This window comes from Myotis brandtii, unplaced genomic scaffold (assembly GCF_000412655.1).
Source record: "Myotis brandtii unplaced genomic scaffold, ASM41265v1 scaffold326, whole genome shotgun sequence".
NCBI lineage: Eukaryota > Metazoa > Chordata > Mammalia > Chiroptera > Vespertilionidae > Myotis > Myotis brandtii.
Window position 1 is genome coordinate 2,620,018 of NW_005362534.1, and position 19,421 is coordinate 2,639,438.

Genomic DNA, 19,421 nt, shown 5'->3' on the forward strand with positions numbered 1-19,421 from the left:
CTTGTGTTGAGGTTAGTAATTTATTTTATATAGTGAAGAACTTTCACTTAAGAAACTAGAGTTCATAGGTAAGTAAACATCTTTTAAAATTACATTCATTTTGTTTCACATTGGAGAGCCAGGCTCAACCATTTTTGGAACCGTTACTAACATTTTGAACACAATGAGATTATTGAAATGACTTTTTAGAAATAAAATTTACATGGTGACTTTTTAATAATTCCATACCATCAACTTTACTGCTTCTTGTTGTTTTTTTATTTCTTACATATTATCAATGAAAACACATGTATATTTAGGTCTTTAGATATATAAATAACATAAAGGTATGGGAAATTAACATTATATTTCAGACTTTAAGTTTATTAAAATTGGTATTTTTTTAAAATCAGTATTTTGAAATGCAAAGCACTTTGATATGTAACGCTTAGGCAATTTTTCCCCAAAGAGAAATTAAAGTAACGGAATCTTCCTTAGAAAGGAAAAAAAGCCATTCACAAAAAATAATCTATTTTTTCTGATTTACTTAAATAAAAATATTTAAAATTTTTAAATATGAATACTTTCTTGTGATATTTTTTCCTTTAAAGTCCTATCACTGTCCATAATTTAAAGTTTTTGTTTGCTCTAAAAGTTTACACAATATCAGGATTTCTGAATATTCTTTAATTTTAATGAAGCTTTTTCAAAAATGACTTTATTTAAATGGAAAATGGAATCCCATCCTCTTTATTGGGAGAAGTGTTTGCCACACATTACCTCTTAATTACTGATATAGAGATGATTGGATGTAATTTTTAAAATGGCATCAATATGAAATAAAGGCAGAAAGAGCAGGAGAAAAAAAGTTGATCTTACCAGTATTTTATCACTCTTCTGTCTCGTTAGTTGTAGTTGAAGTGGCTCTGTAGAAGCCTACTTTGTATTGTGTAATATGTATCAATTATAATAAGCTTAATAACAAACCAATGTTTGAATTTTTCATTGTAACTTTTATTTTGCCACAGAACATATAATACAGATTTGGGGGCAGAGAGGTGTGTTCTTTCGTCAGGGTATTGCATTATGATACTGCATTTCATAGGCAATTCACTTACCAAGTAGTTATTTGATTAAGCTGTGTATAGCTTTTTGTGGGGCAAACATTAGAAGTCAGCACATTCATATAGGAGTTTCTTACCAGTTTAAAGACATCATTATTGAATCATGGATTCATTCCTGGGGCATATGGCAATTTTAATTTAATAAGGTGGTCAACAGGATTGTAATAACTATGTATAGTATCAGGTGTGTACTGAAAATATCAGGGGGAACACTTTATAAGATATATCATTGTCTAACTGCTATGCTGTACACCTGAAACTAATACGAAATAATATTGAATATAAATTATAATTGAAAAATAATTTTTTAAAAATTTTCAACAAAATAATAATTTGATAGAGTAATTTTTGTAAATGAGTTATGATATACTTGGAAATATTCCAGTTGCTTCACTTTTTTTTCTGATGCTGTTTTTTTCTTAGGGTATGTATATTAAATCAACGTATGATGGCCTCCATGTAATTACTGGAACTACAGAAAATGTAAGTATTGTAACATTTCAAAGGTTTGGTTTTTCCTTGTATTGTTAAACAACTTATATGTCTTATATAATTACATTTGACTTTTGAGGGCATGAACTAATTAGGAGACAAAACTAAAAAGACATTGAGTTAGTAATGTCTTTGGGAGAAATTCAGTCAGTTTATTTAGTTTAGAATAGCTATTTACTTAAAGTAAATCAGATGTTTTCTGTTTGCAGCCAGAGATTTGTCCTTGTTAATACGTATTTTCTGTTTCATGACAAGTTATTGCAACATCCAAAAGAATCCATTTCCATCTGTCAAATAGTTTATTTATATTAAGAAACTTAGCTCACATAAGAAAGAAACATCAGATAAGTCATGCTTTCTGAATATTTGTGTATATTTCAGCTTAATTTAGTGGATGGAACATGGTATAGCTCAATGGTTTTCACAGTGAGGACCTCCCTGGACAAGCAGTATCAACCTCCCTTGGGAACTTGTTAGAAATGCAAATTCTCAGACCCAGCCAGTAAGAACTACTGCTGGCAGTGGGTCAGAGTGCTAGGTCCTACAAGCAGTTCTGCAGCTTAATGGCAGTGTAATTTTTGGCAAATCACTTCCCTCTCATTAAATTGTTTCCCTAATCTATAAATTGGAAATAATATCATATATACTACATACCTCACTAAATTATTCTGAAAGTCAAATAAGCTAATAAACGTGAAAGACTATGCTGTAAGAGCTACAGAAATGTGAAATTATCGTGTTGGGCATTAACACGATCAGTATAATAGACTTGAATTGCATAATAAATCATTATTCCTGCATTGGATTGTCCCAGATATCCACCCTACTCTTTTAAGAAGGTGCAAAGCTTTGAATTTGTTTCCTTTTACAAATTCTGACAAATTGCATCCTTATGCTGTGTTCCTTCAAAGAAGACCGAGGTGGAATTAGTTAATCTCAAGTTTTATTGATCTCAACATTTTACTAGCATTTTCTTTTTAAAAATCAACATGGTCACCTAATTCTCCTATTACTTTATTTACTGATTCCCTCACCCCGCTTCTCTGTGAATGATGAAATATATAATAATAAGTTAGAGTTAGACTGCTGTGCTGACTTCAATTCTGGTATTAAATGAGAGTTAAATGGGGTCAAGAATATAATTTAAATGCATGTTGTGAACTATTTAAATTTTTTAATGCAGAGAGATGCTGTAAACTATATGCTTTTCATTGATTGATCCTTCTCGTATACTTGTGTATTTATTTGTTCGTTTTAACAAACCTTTGTTATGTTTCAGGCACTGGCCTAGGTATAGAAAGAATTTAAAAATTAAACTAGCTTTGTCGTTAAGGAGTGCAAGTAGGGGGTTATCTATGAACAGGCTATAAAATTTGCATAGATGGACAAAGGAAAGAATAGTAAATACTGCCAAGTGAAATCAGAGAACGAATCACAAATTAAGATTTTGAACTGTATCTTGAAGAATTGGTAGGAACATCATCCCTATATTGCCTGTTGTCTAAAAAATAAAAGTTGTGTACTATGCATTGATCATATTAATTACTTAGAAATATTTGATAAGTGGACAAGTTATCAAAGAAAGATGGATTCTGTGAGTGGTTCAGATATGAACCAAATATTAATAGTCCGTCACTTAATTCTTTTTTCTTTAAAATATTTTACTGTTTTTGGTGCCCTCAGTCACTTATGATTAGGAGTCATTTATCATTAGCTGCTCACTAAAGTGACTAAGTTATTTTGCTTTGCTGTGCCCTACTTTCTAATTTTCTCATATAGAAAATGAGGGATTTAAACAAAATGATCCTTAGGATCCCTTTTAAAACTGGAAGTCTATAATTTATAGGACTTAGTCCCTTTTTCACTTATCTGTGCAAAAAGTCGTTTTCGTTTCCTTGAATTTTGTGTATCAACTATCATTTTCTCTTATATCATGATTAGAGCCATTAGTTTGATATTTTTCTTTAATACTGTCCTTTAAAAAGATCAATTGTTAGCCAGATAGCACAAGGACAGACTCTATAGTTACAGGTCTATTACAGTAATGATTTACAAACTTTTCAGAATTGTTACATGCTATTTGTCTGAATTGGTAATATACCCACCTCCTAAAGATACTGTAAAATAAATACAATATTTTTCTTATGACACTATTCTTAGGGTTGGGTTAACATCCTAGATGAACTACTCTCTTAATAGTATACTTGTGTTACTACTTTGTTCAAACTAGAATTTTCTATGATCTCACCTTGTCTTGAATTCTAGCCTAGGGCAAATAATTTTGTGAATTTTAAAATTTGTTGAACTAAGGATAATATTGTTTTGACTTCTTTGTTTTTTTAAATAATTGGAAATGAATTTTTAAAAAGGAACTAGAAATCATTTTAAAGTAAATCCTTTCCAGGGTCTCAAAGGTAGCATTTTACTCTGCAATTCTATCATCATATCATTCTTCATTAGCTTTCAATAGATTCTAATAAATAAATACTACATTGTCTGTAGTTGTATTTGATAGATAAATTAATACATACGTAAAAATGCACAAATATATTTTTCATTAAAACACTTTTTCTGTATATTCAAAAGTTCATACATATTGCAATATGTATAATCAATGATTAGTAGTCAGAGAAAAATAAAGAATAGTATTTTAAATTGATTACCCATACCTATATTATAAATTTCTATCTTAAATCTCATTTTAGTTTTCTAAAGATTTCATAAACTTGTCAATATTAGTTTACCAAAGTTGTTTTTTGCTTTTCTGTTTGCTTTTGTTTATCATCTTTTATTAGAATTTTTAACAAATGATGGAATTGTTACCTCTTGTAGAAATGTAGGCATTTTAGTTTATTTAGTGTGGTTTTGTTTGCCAATGTATTATACTGTATGAAAAATATGAAATGGAATGTTCTTATAATTAGACATTTAGATAGAGAATCCTATCTAATAAAAGAGTAATATGCAAATTAACCATCACACCCTCACTCCATAAGTCCCTCACAAAGATGGCTGCGGCCACGGAGCTGGAGCGAGCAGGAAGCTTGGTTGCCCCAGCGATGGAGGAAGCCAAGCTTCCCACCTGCCCTGGCCAGCCCTGAGCTCCGCTCAAGGCTACAAAGTTTCAATAATAGAAGATAAATAAATCCCAAATACCTGCTTCCAGCCTGCAGCCGTGGCCAGCCTGAAAACCGCCATCAGCCCCTCACCCAGGCTGGCCAGGCACTCCAGTGGGGACCCCCACCCTGATCTGGGACACCCTTCAGGGCAAACCAGCCAGCCCCCACCCATGCACCAGGCCTCTATCCTATATAATAAGAGGATAATATGCAAATTGACCCTAACAGCAGAACGACTGGGAATGACTGGTCACTATGACACACACTGACCACCAGGGGACAGACAGTCAATGCAGGAGCTGCCCCCTGGTGGTCACTGCGCTCCCAAAAAGGGAGCTCTGCTCAGCCACAAACCAGGCTGATGGCTACCAGTACAGTGGTGGTTGTGGGAGCCTCTCCTGCCTCCTCAGCAGCGCTAAGGATGTCCAACTGCAGGTTAGGCCTGCTCCCCGCTGGCAAGTGAACATCCCCCGAGGGCTCCCGGACAGCCAGAGGGATGTCTGTCTCCCAGCTTAGGCCTGATCCCCCGGCTAGCGGGCCTAAGCCAGCAGGTGGACATCCCCCGAGGGGTCCCAGACTGCAAGAGGGCACAGGCCGGGCTGAAGGAACCCCCCGAGTGCACAAATTTTTGTGCACTGGGCCTCTAGTGTTATATAATGTAACTGAACTAATGGCTGTTCATCTATTAATTTGCTTTTCTAAGTTATTTGGAATTGATAGTATTAATGATGAAATAAATTAGTAATCTAATCATCAGTTGACAGAGCTTTGATGCTGATCATAGTATATACTTGAAAATGCTTATTTGCTAAAGTTAATGTGAATTATTTGTATTAAATAGAAAGGATCAAATTTTAAAACATAATGTTTTTAATTGTATTTTTGAACCAGTTGCCCAGTAGAGCCTAGTAGAATTTGTCTATAAAGTTTGTACTGGGTACTACCAGTTATTATTTTCCCTTAATGCTCTCAGAAACATATTGGTCTTTTGTAACAAATATCTATATATTTGTTTGCATTTCTACTTCCTACCATTAGTTATACATAGAATGCAAATAGTATATTAAATATTAGTAACCTTTTGTTTGCTTAGTTCCTTGAAGATTATAATTAAATTATTGATCTAATATAAAGAGATGAACTTATTGTACTGTTTGAGAAAGAGGAGATGACTGATAAAAGTTATGTTCTGTATCGTTTCTTTTATGTTAAATTTAGTCACCTGCAGATCGGTGCAAAAAAATCCATGCTGGCGATGAAGTGATTCAAGTTAATCATCAGACTGTGGTATGTATAATTACTTTATGAGTCAGTGGGAGGAACGAATATAAAGTTTTGTTAAAGCTTTAAAATAATATCAATGAAATGAAATACCTGTTTGTGTATAAAATAATTCAACAACCTTTTTAAAAAATAACTGAATGACTATTCCTCTTAATTATTTGATGAAATGTTAAGGCACAGTTTTTAAAGAACATGAGGAATGTGGGTGGTGGCTGAGGTTAGATATACATTACTATATAGACAGCTATAGGATAACATTATACACCCCATGGACTGGGGTAATAATTTTGGAATAGAAATTAAAGTCACAATGCATACAAATTCATCCTTTTCTTGATACAATTTTTAAGTCTTATTTTTCAAAGTATTTAATGTCCTAGTTGATATGTTTTATAATAGCATGCCTTCCTTCATCTACTTTAGCATTGATTTGTTCATTAAATTGCCTGGTAATTGATTTATTTTAAATGTCAATTTTTTAAAAAATATTTAAACATTAATAGCTGAAATAGCTCTTCAATTCCCAAAAGAGAACTACAGTGTTAGTTTTATTTTTAAAGAAATATGTTTTTATTGATTTTAGGGAGAGGGATAGAGAGAGAGAAACATTGGTGAGAGAGAAACATCATCTATCAGCTGCCTCTGCACGCCCCTACTGGTAATCAAGCCCGCAACTCAGGCATATGCTCTGATCAAACCAGTGAGCCCTTGGTTCAACCAATGAGCCACACGGGCTGGGCTACAATGTTAGTTTTAAAACTATTGCACTTAATTAAATAAGTTCATAAAATTTTCTTGCTTTATGAACCTCACGGATGCTTTTTTAGGCTAAGAATGACAGTGACATTCTGTGTCTATGGTAGATTTTCAAGGGCTATTTTTTTAAATCTCAGATTTAGAAACTGAACATTATATGATTTTTATTTAAGACTATTTTGTTTCTAGGTTGGTTCACTTTGTTATCCTATCTCTGCCAAAATAAAATGATTTGTCTAAAAATGTAGATAAAATAATCTGATTATTAATATAATTATCATTTGAGAAAAATTGTTTTATTCTGGTAAATATTCTTATAGGTCACTAACTCTTCAAAGTGAGTAATAATTTCCTGTTGTACCTTTAATTAAATTTGCTTTTGCATTTTCTAGTCATAGGAGAAGTTTTAAAAAGAAAGGCTATTTTGGGGGAGATTAGAAGACTTGTGTGACAAATCTGATCTTTCTCAGTGATTCTGATCTTAAGGCAGAAGCCATTTTAATTCTGTCTTTGAATAAACTGAAAAGTTTGTGATATTTTAGAGAGACCCCTGAAAACTGATAATTAAAATTATGATGTTTATTTAATGAGTTCATTATTTAAGGGAATAGAAGTTAATGAAAGTTTAAAAATTAAACACATGGGTGTGAGATTAATAGGAAATAATGCAGAATGTTAGTAATTAAAAAAGCCTCTGTACACGATGACAATTTTGATGATGAGAAAATTCTCATTACTAGAAACTATACAAAGTGGTTGTCCTGACTAAAGTTACTTGTCCCCTCGGATGAGGATTTGGGTAGTGGGATAAAGCAGCTGCTTTATTAGACAGGCAGCTTCTCCTTCTAGCTTCATGTTGCCTCTCTTTCTCCAAATTGACCTTAACAGACATGACATCCATTGGATAGTTAGACCAGTTTCCAGTTAGCCAATTCTAAGAGGGTAGAAATTATTCTCTAATGAAAAATAAATTGTTTAAAGAGTACTGTTTGTGGAGCAAAGAATCTGATATTTATCAAATGAATATGAAAGTCTTTAAGTGCTACAAGTAAACTAATAAAATCTATATGGATTGATGATATTTAAATACTGTGAGAACATTTAAATGTATCTTTGCATCACAGGAATAATATAAAATATTGAAAACTGCACAGAATAAGGGTTGGGGGAACTTGCTTCCAGTTTTTACTCTGAAATTGACTTATGGTTTTAAGAATCATTTTCCCTTTTTATAACAATAATAATCAAAGCCAAAATTTGGTGAGTTCTTGTAGTGTGCCAAGCATAATATTAAGTATTTTACTTATTTTATCATTTATTCTTTACACAGATACTACAGAGAAGGTGTATGTGAAAATTGAAACTGAGAATGATTATTTAACTTACCCACAACTAAAAACTCTATGAATCTAAGACCCATGCTCTTATTTTAGTTTTATTATACTCCCTCCCCAAACTCAAATTATAAAATTATCAAACAAAAGGGAAAGAATTCTAGCAATCATCTAAGTAAATCTCAGGATTCAGTGAGCGATTTAGTGGGACCAAGGATAAGAGAAGAGGAAAGTAAGTGAAAATTTACATAACTGGGGTAGAATCAGCTGAACTGAAATTAGAAATGGTGTTGAAATTTAAGTTTCTCACTTCTTTCCTGCAGATAGATATGTAAAACATCACAACACCAGGCACACGTTAGTGGCTTAATAAAAATTAACTTTTGTCCTCCCTCTCCTCCTTTTACCTGATACAACAGTTGGGCCAATCGGAGTCCAGTTTCTTGGCAGATTGCTACTAGAACCTACTAATTGATTTTGGATAACAATGAAGACATTCTCTGACAAGAAAAATATGTTAATTCCATTAATCTAGTCTTCTTTAATAATGTGATCAATTACCAGATCTTTGTGTTCAAATGAGAGGCATGTTTGTGCAATAATGGTACATTTCATAAAATACAGCCTGCTTTGCCCTCTTTTTCTTCCTGTAGCCTGCATTGTGGTCTATATAGTGCTTTTAGTTTTTTATTAGACAATATTCAGAGGTGGTGAAATGGAAATTTTCTGGATTTTCTTACTATGAAAACTTTGGTAGGTAGACAAATTAGTTGAAAAAGTATAAATTATTTGTAGTCTGCAATTACCCCTTCTATCCCTACCAGGGACATTAGAGGTTGGTTATGATATAATAATTACATTAAAGTGTTGCTTAACACATTTGAAATATATATTTAATATTTTAATCCAGTAATTAATTGGCCAAAATAGTGAGATATTGTTAATATGATTCTATAACAACTTCGACTCAATAATGAAAAGAATAATGTTCAGTCTTATATTTTAAATGTTATTAGCTCAGTTGGTAGTTGGTATTTACCTGTAATTCCAAAATTTCCTACTATAGTTAGTAATGTACAATATAAACTCTGATAACTATTCTTATTTAAAAATATATAGAAAAGCAATTTGAATTTTTTCCCTAAGACTCTGAGAAAGTTGAATGAATCACAGATGAATTCAAATACTATTTTTTTAAAATTGTTAGTATGGTATATCTTCAAGATGTCCAATTAGATGTGTGTTTCGAGTTTGTTCCTTTTTTTTTAAAAAAAAGTATATTTTCTTATTTGAAATGAAACTGGAAGTTTTATGTTCTTTTTCATGTTGCTATATTTTTATTGTAAGTGGCTTTTAAGCTTTTCAAATGAACATACTTCTGTGGCTGAGAAACTGTGGCTGCCAGGTAGGAAGAAGAAAAAATCATGAACATCCAAGCAAAGCAGACTGAGTCCTATTGCATATCTTCCCCGCCAGTGAAGATCCAACTCCTCAAAGGCTGCTGGATTTTTTCCACTTCATCTGCCACTACATCCCTCTTTCTGGGAGATACCTCGGCATAGCTTGAATCAGCAACTCTGCCCTCATGATGCACTTTTAACGTTTTTTAGCTGATGAGACTACTTAATACTTATAGTTATCTATTTGGGCATATTCCTTAATGAATTTGTTAAATTTCTTGTTAATCCTCTTTTTGGTGTGTAAGTGTTCTACAGCTTCTATCCATCCTAAAAACAGATATTTTCTTCTTAGAAATATAATTGGAAAGAGTGAGATATGTGATGGTTGAGTCCAACATTTGGGGAAAAAATCATTTTATTTTGTGTAAATATTAAAAAATATTCCTATTATTTTGAAAGGTCTTCTGGAACCTCGTGACTACATTCCATCAATAAATGGTTTAATAGATGTGGCTATAAAGGCTACTGGAATGGAAAATAACCAGTTTGGGATAGTCAAGAAGAAGATAGACTGCAGCAAATAGTCAGGATGTTGGGTATTGACTAGGGAGAGATGGAAGATGAGTACTATAAACTAGTGGTTCTTACGACCCCCAACTGGTGAACATTGTTGAGCAAGATTTAAACTGGTAATGGCAGAGGGTGGAGGGGATGGCAAGGAACAAATTAAAGGACTATTGTGTCATCTGTAAAGTTCATTCTGACTTCATTTTTATAATTCTCAAAGGTGTCTCCATTACTCTCTTATTCTCATTCTAGACTTCCATTTTTCTCTCTATTCTCTTCCTCTTTTCCTTGAACCCAGAACAACAGTATTGATTAAAGGGAAAGCCAACATAGAATGGATGGAGAGTGTGCTGACCCATTAAAGCCCAGATCTCCCTAACCTTCCCTCTCACCCTACCACCCTGCTCCTGGATTTCAGCAGTAGGAGTGGCTCTTTTATTGCAATCAACACCATGGTATCAGCTAACCCCAGATGTGCTTTCTCTCTATATATATTTTTTAATTTACTAAACTGTTGTCTTTATTTTTTAGACTTCTAATTTCGTTTTCTTCCTTTTTCCTTTACCATCTCCATCTCTTCTCACTTAACTATTTCTCTTAAATGTTTTTATTCTTGCCTATTTTCTTCTGTTCTCCTTTGTCAAAGGAGAAAGTATTTTTCTTATAATTCTTTATACTGAAAATATTGAAAACTGAGACCTCAAATAGCAGTATTTCTGATGCACCTCACATCTTATTCTGGTAAACACAAGATGCTGCTGGAGTGTAGAGATTAACTATATTAGCATGGTGTTTAACATATTGCTTAATAAGTAGTTATGATAATACACTAAAATACTGTGTTAGGATTCTAAGAAATTGGTATTCTAAAACAGCAAGTGAATTGTTCTCTTTAAGAAGGGAAAATCATGAAGAGACATTTACCAAATATTAAAGGAAACAATGCATCATAGATTTCAGTTACTCATAGTAATGTTTTATTTCAGATTCTACCTTTTATAAGTGTGTAGTTTATATGATCATATTCATTTCTTTTATTTTACTTGAACATTGTGGATTTGATGAGAATGTGTGGAAATTGGCTTTAAGTACCACATACTGATATGACTATAGATTTATTTTGCCTAGAGGAATCAATTAATTAATTATCTAATAATATTCTATGATTTTTCTGTTATCAGACTAAAATTTATTATCTTAAGTTTTCATATAAAGGAGACTAAGTTGTATGATGTCTTAATAATAGTAACTTGCTGTTAACTGATTTATTTTCTCTGCAGATCTCTGCATCCTGATTTGTTTCTTTCTTATTTATTGAATTCTTACTAGCTTCCCCAGGAAAAGAGTAATTGCTTTTAAAAATGGTTACTCCAATTTATTTTTATTATTAGACTACATCTTTCAGTGTAGAATATATTTAATATGATCAAGTTATTTTACATGGAATTTTAAAAAAAGATTTCCTTATAAATGATTATTGCGTACGTTTAAAATGTATCTATTGGCTGATATTCTTACCTACTTATAAAGTGTGCAACTCACTTGCAAGTCAGTATTAATACTGCAGTCCTTTTCCTACCCCTATCAAAAAGGCAAATATTGACCAGTCATAATTGCCTAATCCAATTTCAGTCTGGGGGGAAGGGTGTTAATTAATAGATAACATTTAACTGCCTGATGAAAATAAAACATTATTACATGATAGGTAAACACCTTAGAACACCATAATAAAGGGAATTCAAGCAAAATCTTAAATCCTTCATCTAAAATTCATTTTATGTTATTTAGCCATCAGATTCAAATAAATGCCTCATCCACTATATTAACATTCTGATCAGCATGATGGAAGTTCATAAACTAAATTTTTTCATTTTAGAAGATTTAGAATGTTGCTTATTTAGCTATATATATGCACATATACACATGCTTTGGTTTCGTTTTGATAAATACAGACTTCTATTGCAATATTTATGAGTATTTTCAAATAAACATATCTTTGTTAAATGTCTACCAGTAAGTGACATTATAAAGATTATTCATAACAAAGTTATAAATTTTTAAACATATTCCTTTATGAATACTAGGGTTTTGGTTCCATTCTCATTTGGATTTCTAACTTCAATTTAAGCATGACTTTTTTAGAAGTATAAATATTTTCTTTATTTTTCTCATAATTCTTATTAATAGGAACTGTAGATTTTTATATAACAATGCTTTCTTTTATCTCTTAGCTTTGGTGACTAGGACTCTACTTTTTATTTGAAAATACACATATTTCTAATATCTTTGCAAGAAGAACAGAAATGACATATAGGAAGGAATGGCTGAAATGTAATGATTTTCAAATATATGCAAACCCAAAATTGTTTTAAAATTTAACCCATGTAAATATCTTCACAAAATTTTTAGTGAAAAAAAAACCTGTATTCTTATGGTTCTTTCAAAATATATCATTGGTTTTCTTTGGTGGGGGAATGAGGTTCTGTAGTATAATCAAAGATTTGCTCCTGCAGTCTTTCACTCTGATATGATTATCTTCCTACTAGCAGAGGCTGTCAGACTCACTCAGTTTTATGTTTTAGAAAAGTTAAAGGACACATGAATGATAATGAAAGAAAAATAAAATTGGCTTCTATTTAGTTTTCTATAGCATATACGAATGTGAACCATGAAGCCCTGAAATAAACCTTTAGTCTTTAGAGATTGCAACATTACCCATGTCTTACTGAAATGGAAGGAGGGAAAGAAAGTTTGTGTTGGAGATGCTAAACTATACCCACAGATTTTTTTATCAGTTTAATACAGATGCATAAACATCAGTGATACAAAGGCTGCAATCACTGTAAGTTATAGGTAAGAGGAGATAATGAGAGTAAAAGGATATGGAAATGTATCACCTTTGGCAACAAGGATGTGGGTGATTCATAAAACATAAAGAAAAATATAATTACGATTCTTTCCTTCCTTGAGCTTTCTCATAAGTCCATAAAAAATTCTGATTTAACCTTCATAACTTCTTGGTTATGCAGAAAAAGACTCCAAGAAGATGGTATGCAATAGGTGAAAAAATAACATTACTAGCTTCTTCTTGTGCTCAACTTTCCTTTCTCTCTTGGGCTCTCTATCCATTTTTACCAGTGAGAAATTATGTTCTCTGTGCTTTCTCTTTAAATATAATACACACATGTATATTATATACATGACTATGTGAAATTCACATAGAAGTATTAATTATTAAAACATGTAAATTCAAATTTTGAGTAGCTCAACCTGGTCCAGGTTGAACTGTAAAATTAAACCACATTAAAGATGCCTTAAAATGCCTTGATGTAGTCTTATTTCACTGGGTAAGTGACTTTTAAAGTTAAGAAGGAGGATGTGAGATGAACTACTAATAATAGTGCCTCGATGAATAAAGATGTAAAATTATGGAATTTTTTCTTGATGAAAATAAAACTTAATTTCCATATTTCTTCTTGTCAAATGTATATTGCTTTTATCATTTCCCAAGGTAATCTCTTCTAGTCATATTTGTAAAAATACCGATACTAAGGTTTTATTTAAAATAGAGACACCTTGGCACAACTCTGAATACTCTGAGTTACCTATTTAAATTATTTTGCTGAAATTTAAATCAATTTTTGCATATATTTACATAAGTAAATACATACTTTTCAACTTATTTTCCTTTATATTTGAACCATGGGTAATTCTCTATTTCTTTTCAGTAAGTGAAAGATCGTGGAATAGTAAAATTAGGAGATCTCAAAATAAACTATAGGGTAATATAAGACTTTCTCATTCGTATTTTGTGGGAGGAAATAATTTAGGTGAAGGTGAAGTCTGTAGATCGGTACTAAAGATTTAGTATTTCTAACGCATCTTTGAAAGATATTGTGTATCAAAATTTATTACTTCTGAAATATTTATAACTGTATGACATTTCTTCCACGTAGCTTGTTATGCTAAAGAAAGGCAGTCATCAGCATAAAATGTTGAATTCATTAGATACTTCAATAACTTTTTAGTAATTCAAAGGAACAGAACACTAATAAATACCTCAGCACCAAAAAAAATGTGGCAAACATAGTGTCATTAGTCATGGTGCGATGGGTTGTATATTGAATTAAGTCTCCTCAGTGATTTTAAAAAGAGCAGAAGGACGTTTGTGTATACCGTGACTCATCATCAGACATTCATACAGGCACACCTCATGCATCTGAAATTTCCTTTGTGGAAAGGTATCATTTATAAATTACAGCCTATGAGTAAGAGCATGTGAATACATAAAAGCATGTGTAAATGTTAATGAATCTGGTACTTTGTCTTGTGAAGGATAATACCTCTGAAAATATTTTAAATGTCCTATCTTCTTGTGTTTAGGTATATAGATGCTTTCTTGTATCTCCAAATGCAACTGTGACAGGAAGGTTGATAGGCTTAAATTCTTACCTTTATGCCTATTTATAACTTTGACTACCGGGGACCATAGGGTAGAGATTATTTTTATATATTAGTCAAATAATTCACCAGCTGTTGTTTGGAAATCTGATAGGCTAGGGCAAGTCCTAAAGGAGTCAGAGAAACCTTCTTCCCTCTATGTAGTACCAAGAGAAAAGGAAGTCTCTCATCTTTCAGCATCAACCCCAAAGCCTCTTCTGCTCCTAATCAAGTAACCCTTTGTCCAAGGACCTGCCCACTTATGTTACCCTTCACCTGGGAACCTCTGGTGTTTGCTTCAGCCTGATCAAAACAATTACAAGCCCCATCCACAAGAAAGCAGAACCCCTCTGGCTTTTAACAATTGGGATTACCTTAAAGATTTTCTTAAGAAATTTTAATCCTGTTATGTTGTATGTAAAATACATTTCAATGTACAAGTTGGGGATAACATGTAAACTAGTAAATGATAAACTAGTAACTGCTTAGAAACACTGGCATTTGCTAACTCAGACAATAAGGAAGATATTAGTAGTAGTTCAGCATATGTGAAAAACATTATCTGTAGCTGATAATAAGACATATTTTGGGTAAGATGCATATGGTGGTTTTTAAAAAGTTCATTCTAGCCCATTAATGTAATGTGAGTGACATATTCCATTAACATATTGAGGAAGAGAAACTTGGACTATTTATAACCACTACAAAATATTTTTTCTGGGGAAAAACTTCAACAGTGTTTACATAATGTGTATGATTAGGCAGAATCTTTCATTGACAAATAGAAACTATATCCATTTTTATATTCCTTGTCATAATCACATCACTGTGAGAGTATTCAAGATATAAATACTATTTTTAAAAATATTAATGTATAAGAAAGTTTATTTGGTAATTTGGAATAAAGAATGACTGTTATAGTTTTAGTATCAATTATATATATTAGAGAAAAATTTAATACTACATCTTCGTTTTACACACAAAACTAAACTCCCTTTCCATTTCAAGTCATTTTATTGTCTCTGAAACATGTGTTCTCATTCCTCCATATCATCTCAGTAGTCAAGTTATTAACAAATAATGTGTCTGTCATTTTAAGGCACATTATTGATTGCAGGTTTATCCAGATAAATAAGAGTAAGTTTTTCTCAAAAAAAAAAAATAAAATAAAAAGGACACTCAAAATCCAGTTTATGAGGATAGGTGGAGAGGACTGGGGTGTGAGGAAACATACAACTTTAATGTGAAAAAATGTCACTAGAAATATACAGTGTGCTATGAGATTCACATGGGAAAAATATGGTTTTAGCTGTAAGAGGCTTTATGATGAATAGTGCATTTACTATGAGCCATTATGGATAAGTCGGATTTTTTTATTTTTTTACTTTTAATTTATTTATTGATTAAGGTATTACATATGTGTCCTTATCCCCCCATTACCCCCTCACTCATGCCCTCACAGATAAGTCAGTTTTTAAAGGCGGGAGAAAATTTTCTAGAAAAAGGAAGAGTGATTCTGCAAAGACATGGCCATGATTAAATGCAGTGTTTGAGGAGAACATGTACTTGGTCCACCAACATTTACACCCATATGGAACTACTGAAATTTGCTCAAACTAGTGATACTTTGTCTCATGGCTTTGTTTACTCCTTCATCCTCCACATCCCCTTCACCTGTCCAACTCCTAAGAAATTCAGCTTAGACTATTATGAAACCTTCTCTGAACCCTCAAGGATTGATTAGATGCCCTTGCTGGGGGATCCAATTGCACCCAGTATTCACCCTATTAAGGTACTTCTCTTACTTGATTTTAAAGGTTTATTTACCTGCTCATCTCTTTCCCCTGCTCAATAGTGAGGCACAGACTGTGCTGCATGCGCCATATTATCCATGATGCATGGAAGGCACACAAGAGTTACTGATTTTATAAATTATAATACCTAATCTTAGCATATTAAACACCTAAATATTCTAGACATGAACGAGTCAGTGCCTTCAAGAAGCTCTTTGTATAGTACAGTGGTTCTCAAAATGTGGTTCCAGACCAGTAGCATCAGCACCACTTAATAACTTGCAAAAAAAACCATGAAAATTATAGGGCCCCACTTCAGACCTACTAGATCAAAAATTCTGGAAGTTTAAACAGCAATCTGTGTTTTAACAAGCCTTCCAGGTGAATTTAACACATGCTAAAGTTTGAGAATCACATTAAAGGGAAATAATAGGAGACAGCTATGGCCATATTGACAAAGGACCTGTTTGAGTAATTTATTTTTTTAGCTGGCTTGAAGGGATAAATACTTACACTGTAGCAGTATTTTGGAGCTACAAAGGAGTAGAAGCAGAGCGACCAGTTAGGACTCTTGTAAGTCTAGCAATTAGGTACCCAAACCAGAACTAAGGCAGTGAGAAGAAGCATTAGTTGCTAGGATCTATTCTTTAGGACACATGTACTTAAAGGGGGAGGCTATCATAAGTGAGACCACACTCCAAACTTGAAAGGGTAGTGGGGACTTCTGTTGTTGCTGTTGAATAAGAGCAGGGATAATGAATTTGATTTTAAAATGTTAAATGTAACATTCATTTGAACTACCAATGGGATATTTATGGGGGGGGATGCTTGCTTTTATAGTGCCTTGTGCTTTAGAATCAAACAGATTTGAATGAGAATTCTGGCTTTACCACTTAACTATATTTCTAATCTTGACCAAGAAAACTTAATTTCTTTTTGCTTCAGTTTCTTCATATGTAAAATTGGTTTCATAGTTGACCTCATAGGGCTGTTGTAAGAATGAAAATACATATATATAAAAGGAATGCAATGTAGATGTCAAGAATCTAGCACAGTGAATTATTGGTACTGATTATTCAGTAGCCATTAGTATGGATGAACTGAACTGTTGGAAATGTCAGTAGAGTTCTGAATAGGAAGCAGGGATGGTTAGAAAGATTTGAGAACCATTTGCAGAAAGTTGTTATTAGAAGCTCTGGGAAGAGAAGTGTTTACTGTAAGAAGTCCACATGAAATATTAGAAAGGGTCTAATACTTAGCCTAGAGGAAATACCTACATTTATTGATTGTGAAGTAAAAGAAAAGATGGAAGACATTAATCAGAGATGTACCAGGACCACATTCCTTTACTTAAGCTAATCTGTTGTCATAGCATCTACTTGCATTTTCCAATCCATTCTGTTAATAAGAGTCAGAATGTGTTGTGACTTTGGAAATCTAATCATTTAGCCTGTGCAAGAATACTGAAATATCCTTTTTGGTGTTGAGTTCACTATTTCACAAATTAGCCAATTCCCTTTTGGATATCTTTGATTATTAAAATGTTTCTCATGTATCCATAACCATGGTCTCTTAAGGCTTTTTACATTATTCAATTTCTTCCCATATTAATGGATTGTACCCCTAAATTAGTGTCCACTAGGATCCCTTCTTCCTTCTGTCAAAACTCCCTCTATCTCCTAGGACAGAAAGATTTTCCTTACAGCCAATGTATGTAAAGAACACTTTTAAATCATGTTTCATATTACTATTATATCTTCACATGGTTTCTAATTAAGGTCTGTCATGACTAATATTTTATTTTATTTGTGATTTGAGTTGTGAACTGACATTTAAAGTTTTTTAAATAATATATATTTTTATTGACTTCAGAAAGGAAGAGAGAGAGAAACATCAATGATGAGAGAGAATCATTGATCGGCTGCCTCCTGCATGACCCACACTGGAGATCAGGCCTGCAATCTGGATATGTGCCCTGACCAGGAATCCAACGATGACCTTCTGGTTCATAGGTTGATGCTCAACCACTGAGCCACGATGCCTGGGCCATGCCTAGTATTTTAAAACTATAGTCATAAACTTAAATGAGAAAATGGAAAGCTAATCTTGAAAGATGGTTAACATGCATTTATATTTTTTACCTATTTTGAAATGTGTATACCATTACATTTAGTTCCTAACATGGGGGCTCCCAAATTTCTTGAAGTTGTAACACGTACATCCCTCACTTTGTCATACCATCTATGATATCATGTCCCCTTATAATCTGACAACCATAAGTATCTCAATAACAGTTAAAGAGAAATAAATTAATTTAAAGTATTCACTACACTTCATTGTATGGCTGAAGATATGTTAGGATATCACAGAGCTGGGAATCATTTGTTCTGGAGCTCTAGGACCATGTCCTATTTGCTCTTGAATAGAACATGATACAATCCAATAAATGGGGACAATTGTTAAGAATTTTATGTAGTAGAGAAGATAGAAAGTAATGAAGAAATGATCCAAATTATGGAATTTGAGAAAGTACTGAGTAAAGGGGGCTTTTCAAGTAAGAGGCATGATGTTTGGTTGCCATTTATGTGTATACAAATACGGGAATGGGAATGATAGGGCTAAAACCTCCTTCTGTTATCGAAAATAATGTTACACAAAGTCTGAATTATTCAACCAGCATTATTGTCACTCAGTAATTTTTATGTGAACCTGGCCTAACAGTTCGGTATCTACTGTAATCATTTATTGAATCAATAATCAACAGATAATATAGCTCTTGACTTACTGAGCACAACTGAATAATAAATTTGTTTTTTTTCTAATCACCTAGAATTATAATGCCTAGAGTAGATATGATTTCCCCATCACTGTCTTTTACTGTTTTAAATAATGTTGCCTTTCTGGTTCTGACATTTTATGAAAATTGTCCATCCATAACAAACAGTCCTAATTAGGTAACTCATAAAATTCATTATTTTTCATTGGAATATTACTATTCATGGACTATATCCACTTATATTGCTCATTTTGTTGTTTCTAAAAATAACTCATGTTTATTGCCCAGAGTTCTGGAATAAAGTTATTTAAAAATACATATTGTGTTCTTTACTCTCCTTTAACCACTGTTGTATAT

The 19,421-nt window shown here is 32.5% G+C and overlaps 1 protein-coding gene across 6 annotated transcripts in view; it reads left to right on the forward strand.

Moving 5' to 3' along the window:
- The window catches only part of CNKSR2 (connector enhancer of kinase suppressor of Ras 2), a 243,332-nt gene that overhangs the window by 104,178 nt on the left and 119,733 nt on the right, over window positions 1–19,421 (forward strand). For all 6 annotated transcript variants that reach the window (XM_005870966.2, XM_005870967.2, XM_005870968.2 and 3 more), the window contains exons 7-8: window positions 1,527–1,586; window positions 5,933–6,001. In XM_005870966.2, the coding sequence (XP_005871028.1) occupies window positions 1,527–1,586; window positions 5,933–6,001 (129 nt within the window). The remainder of the gene's footprint in view (window positions 1–1,526; window positions 1,587–5,932; window positions 6,002–19,421) is intronic.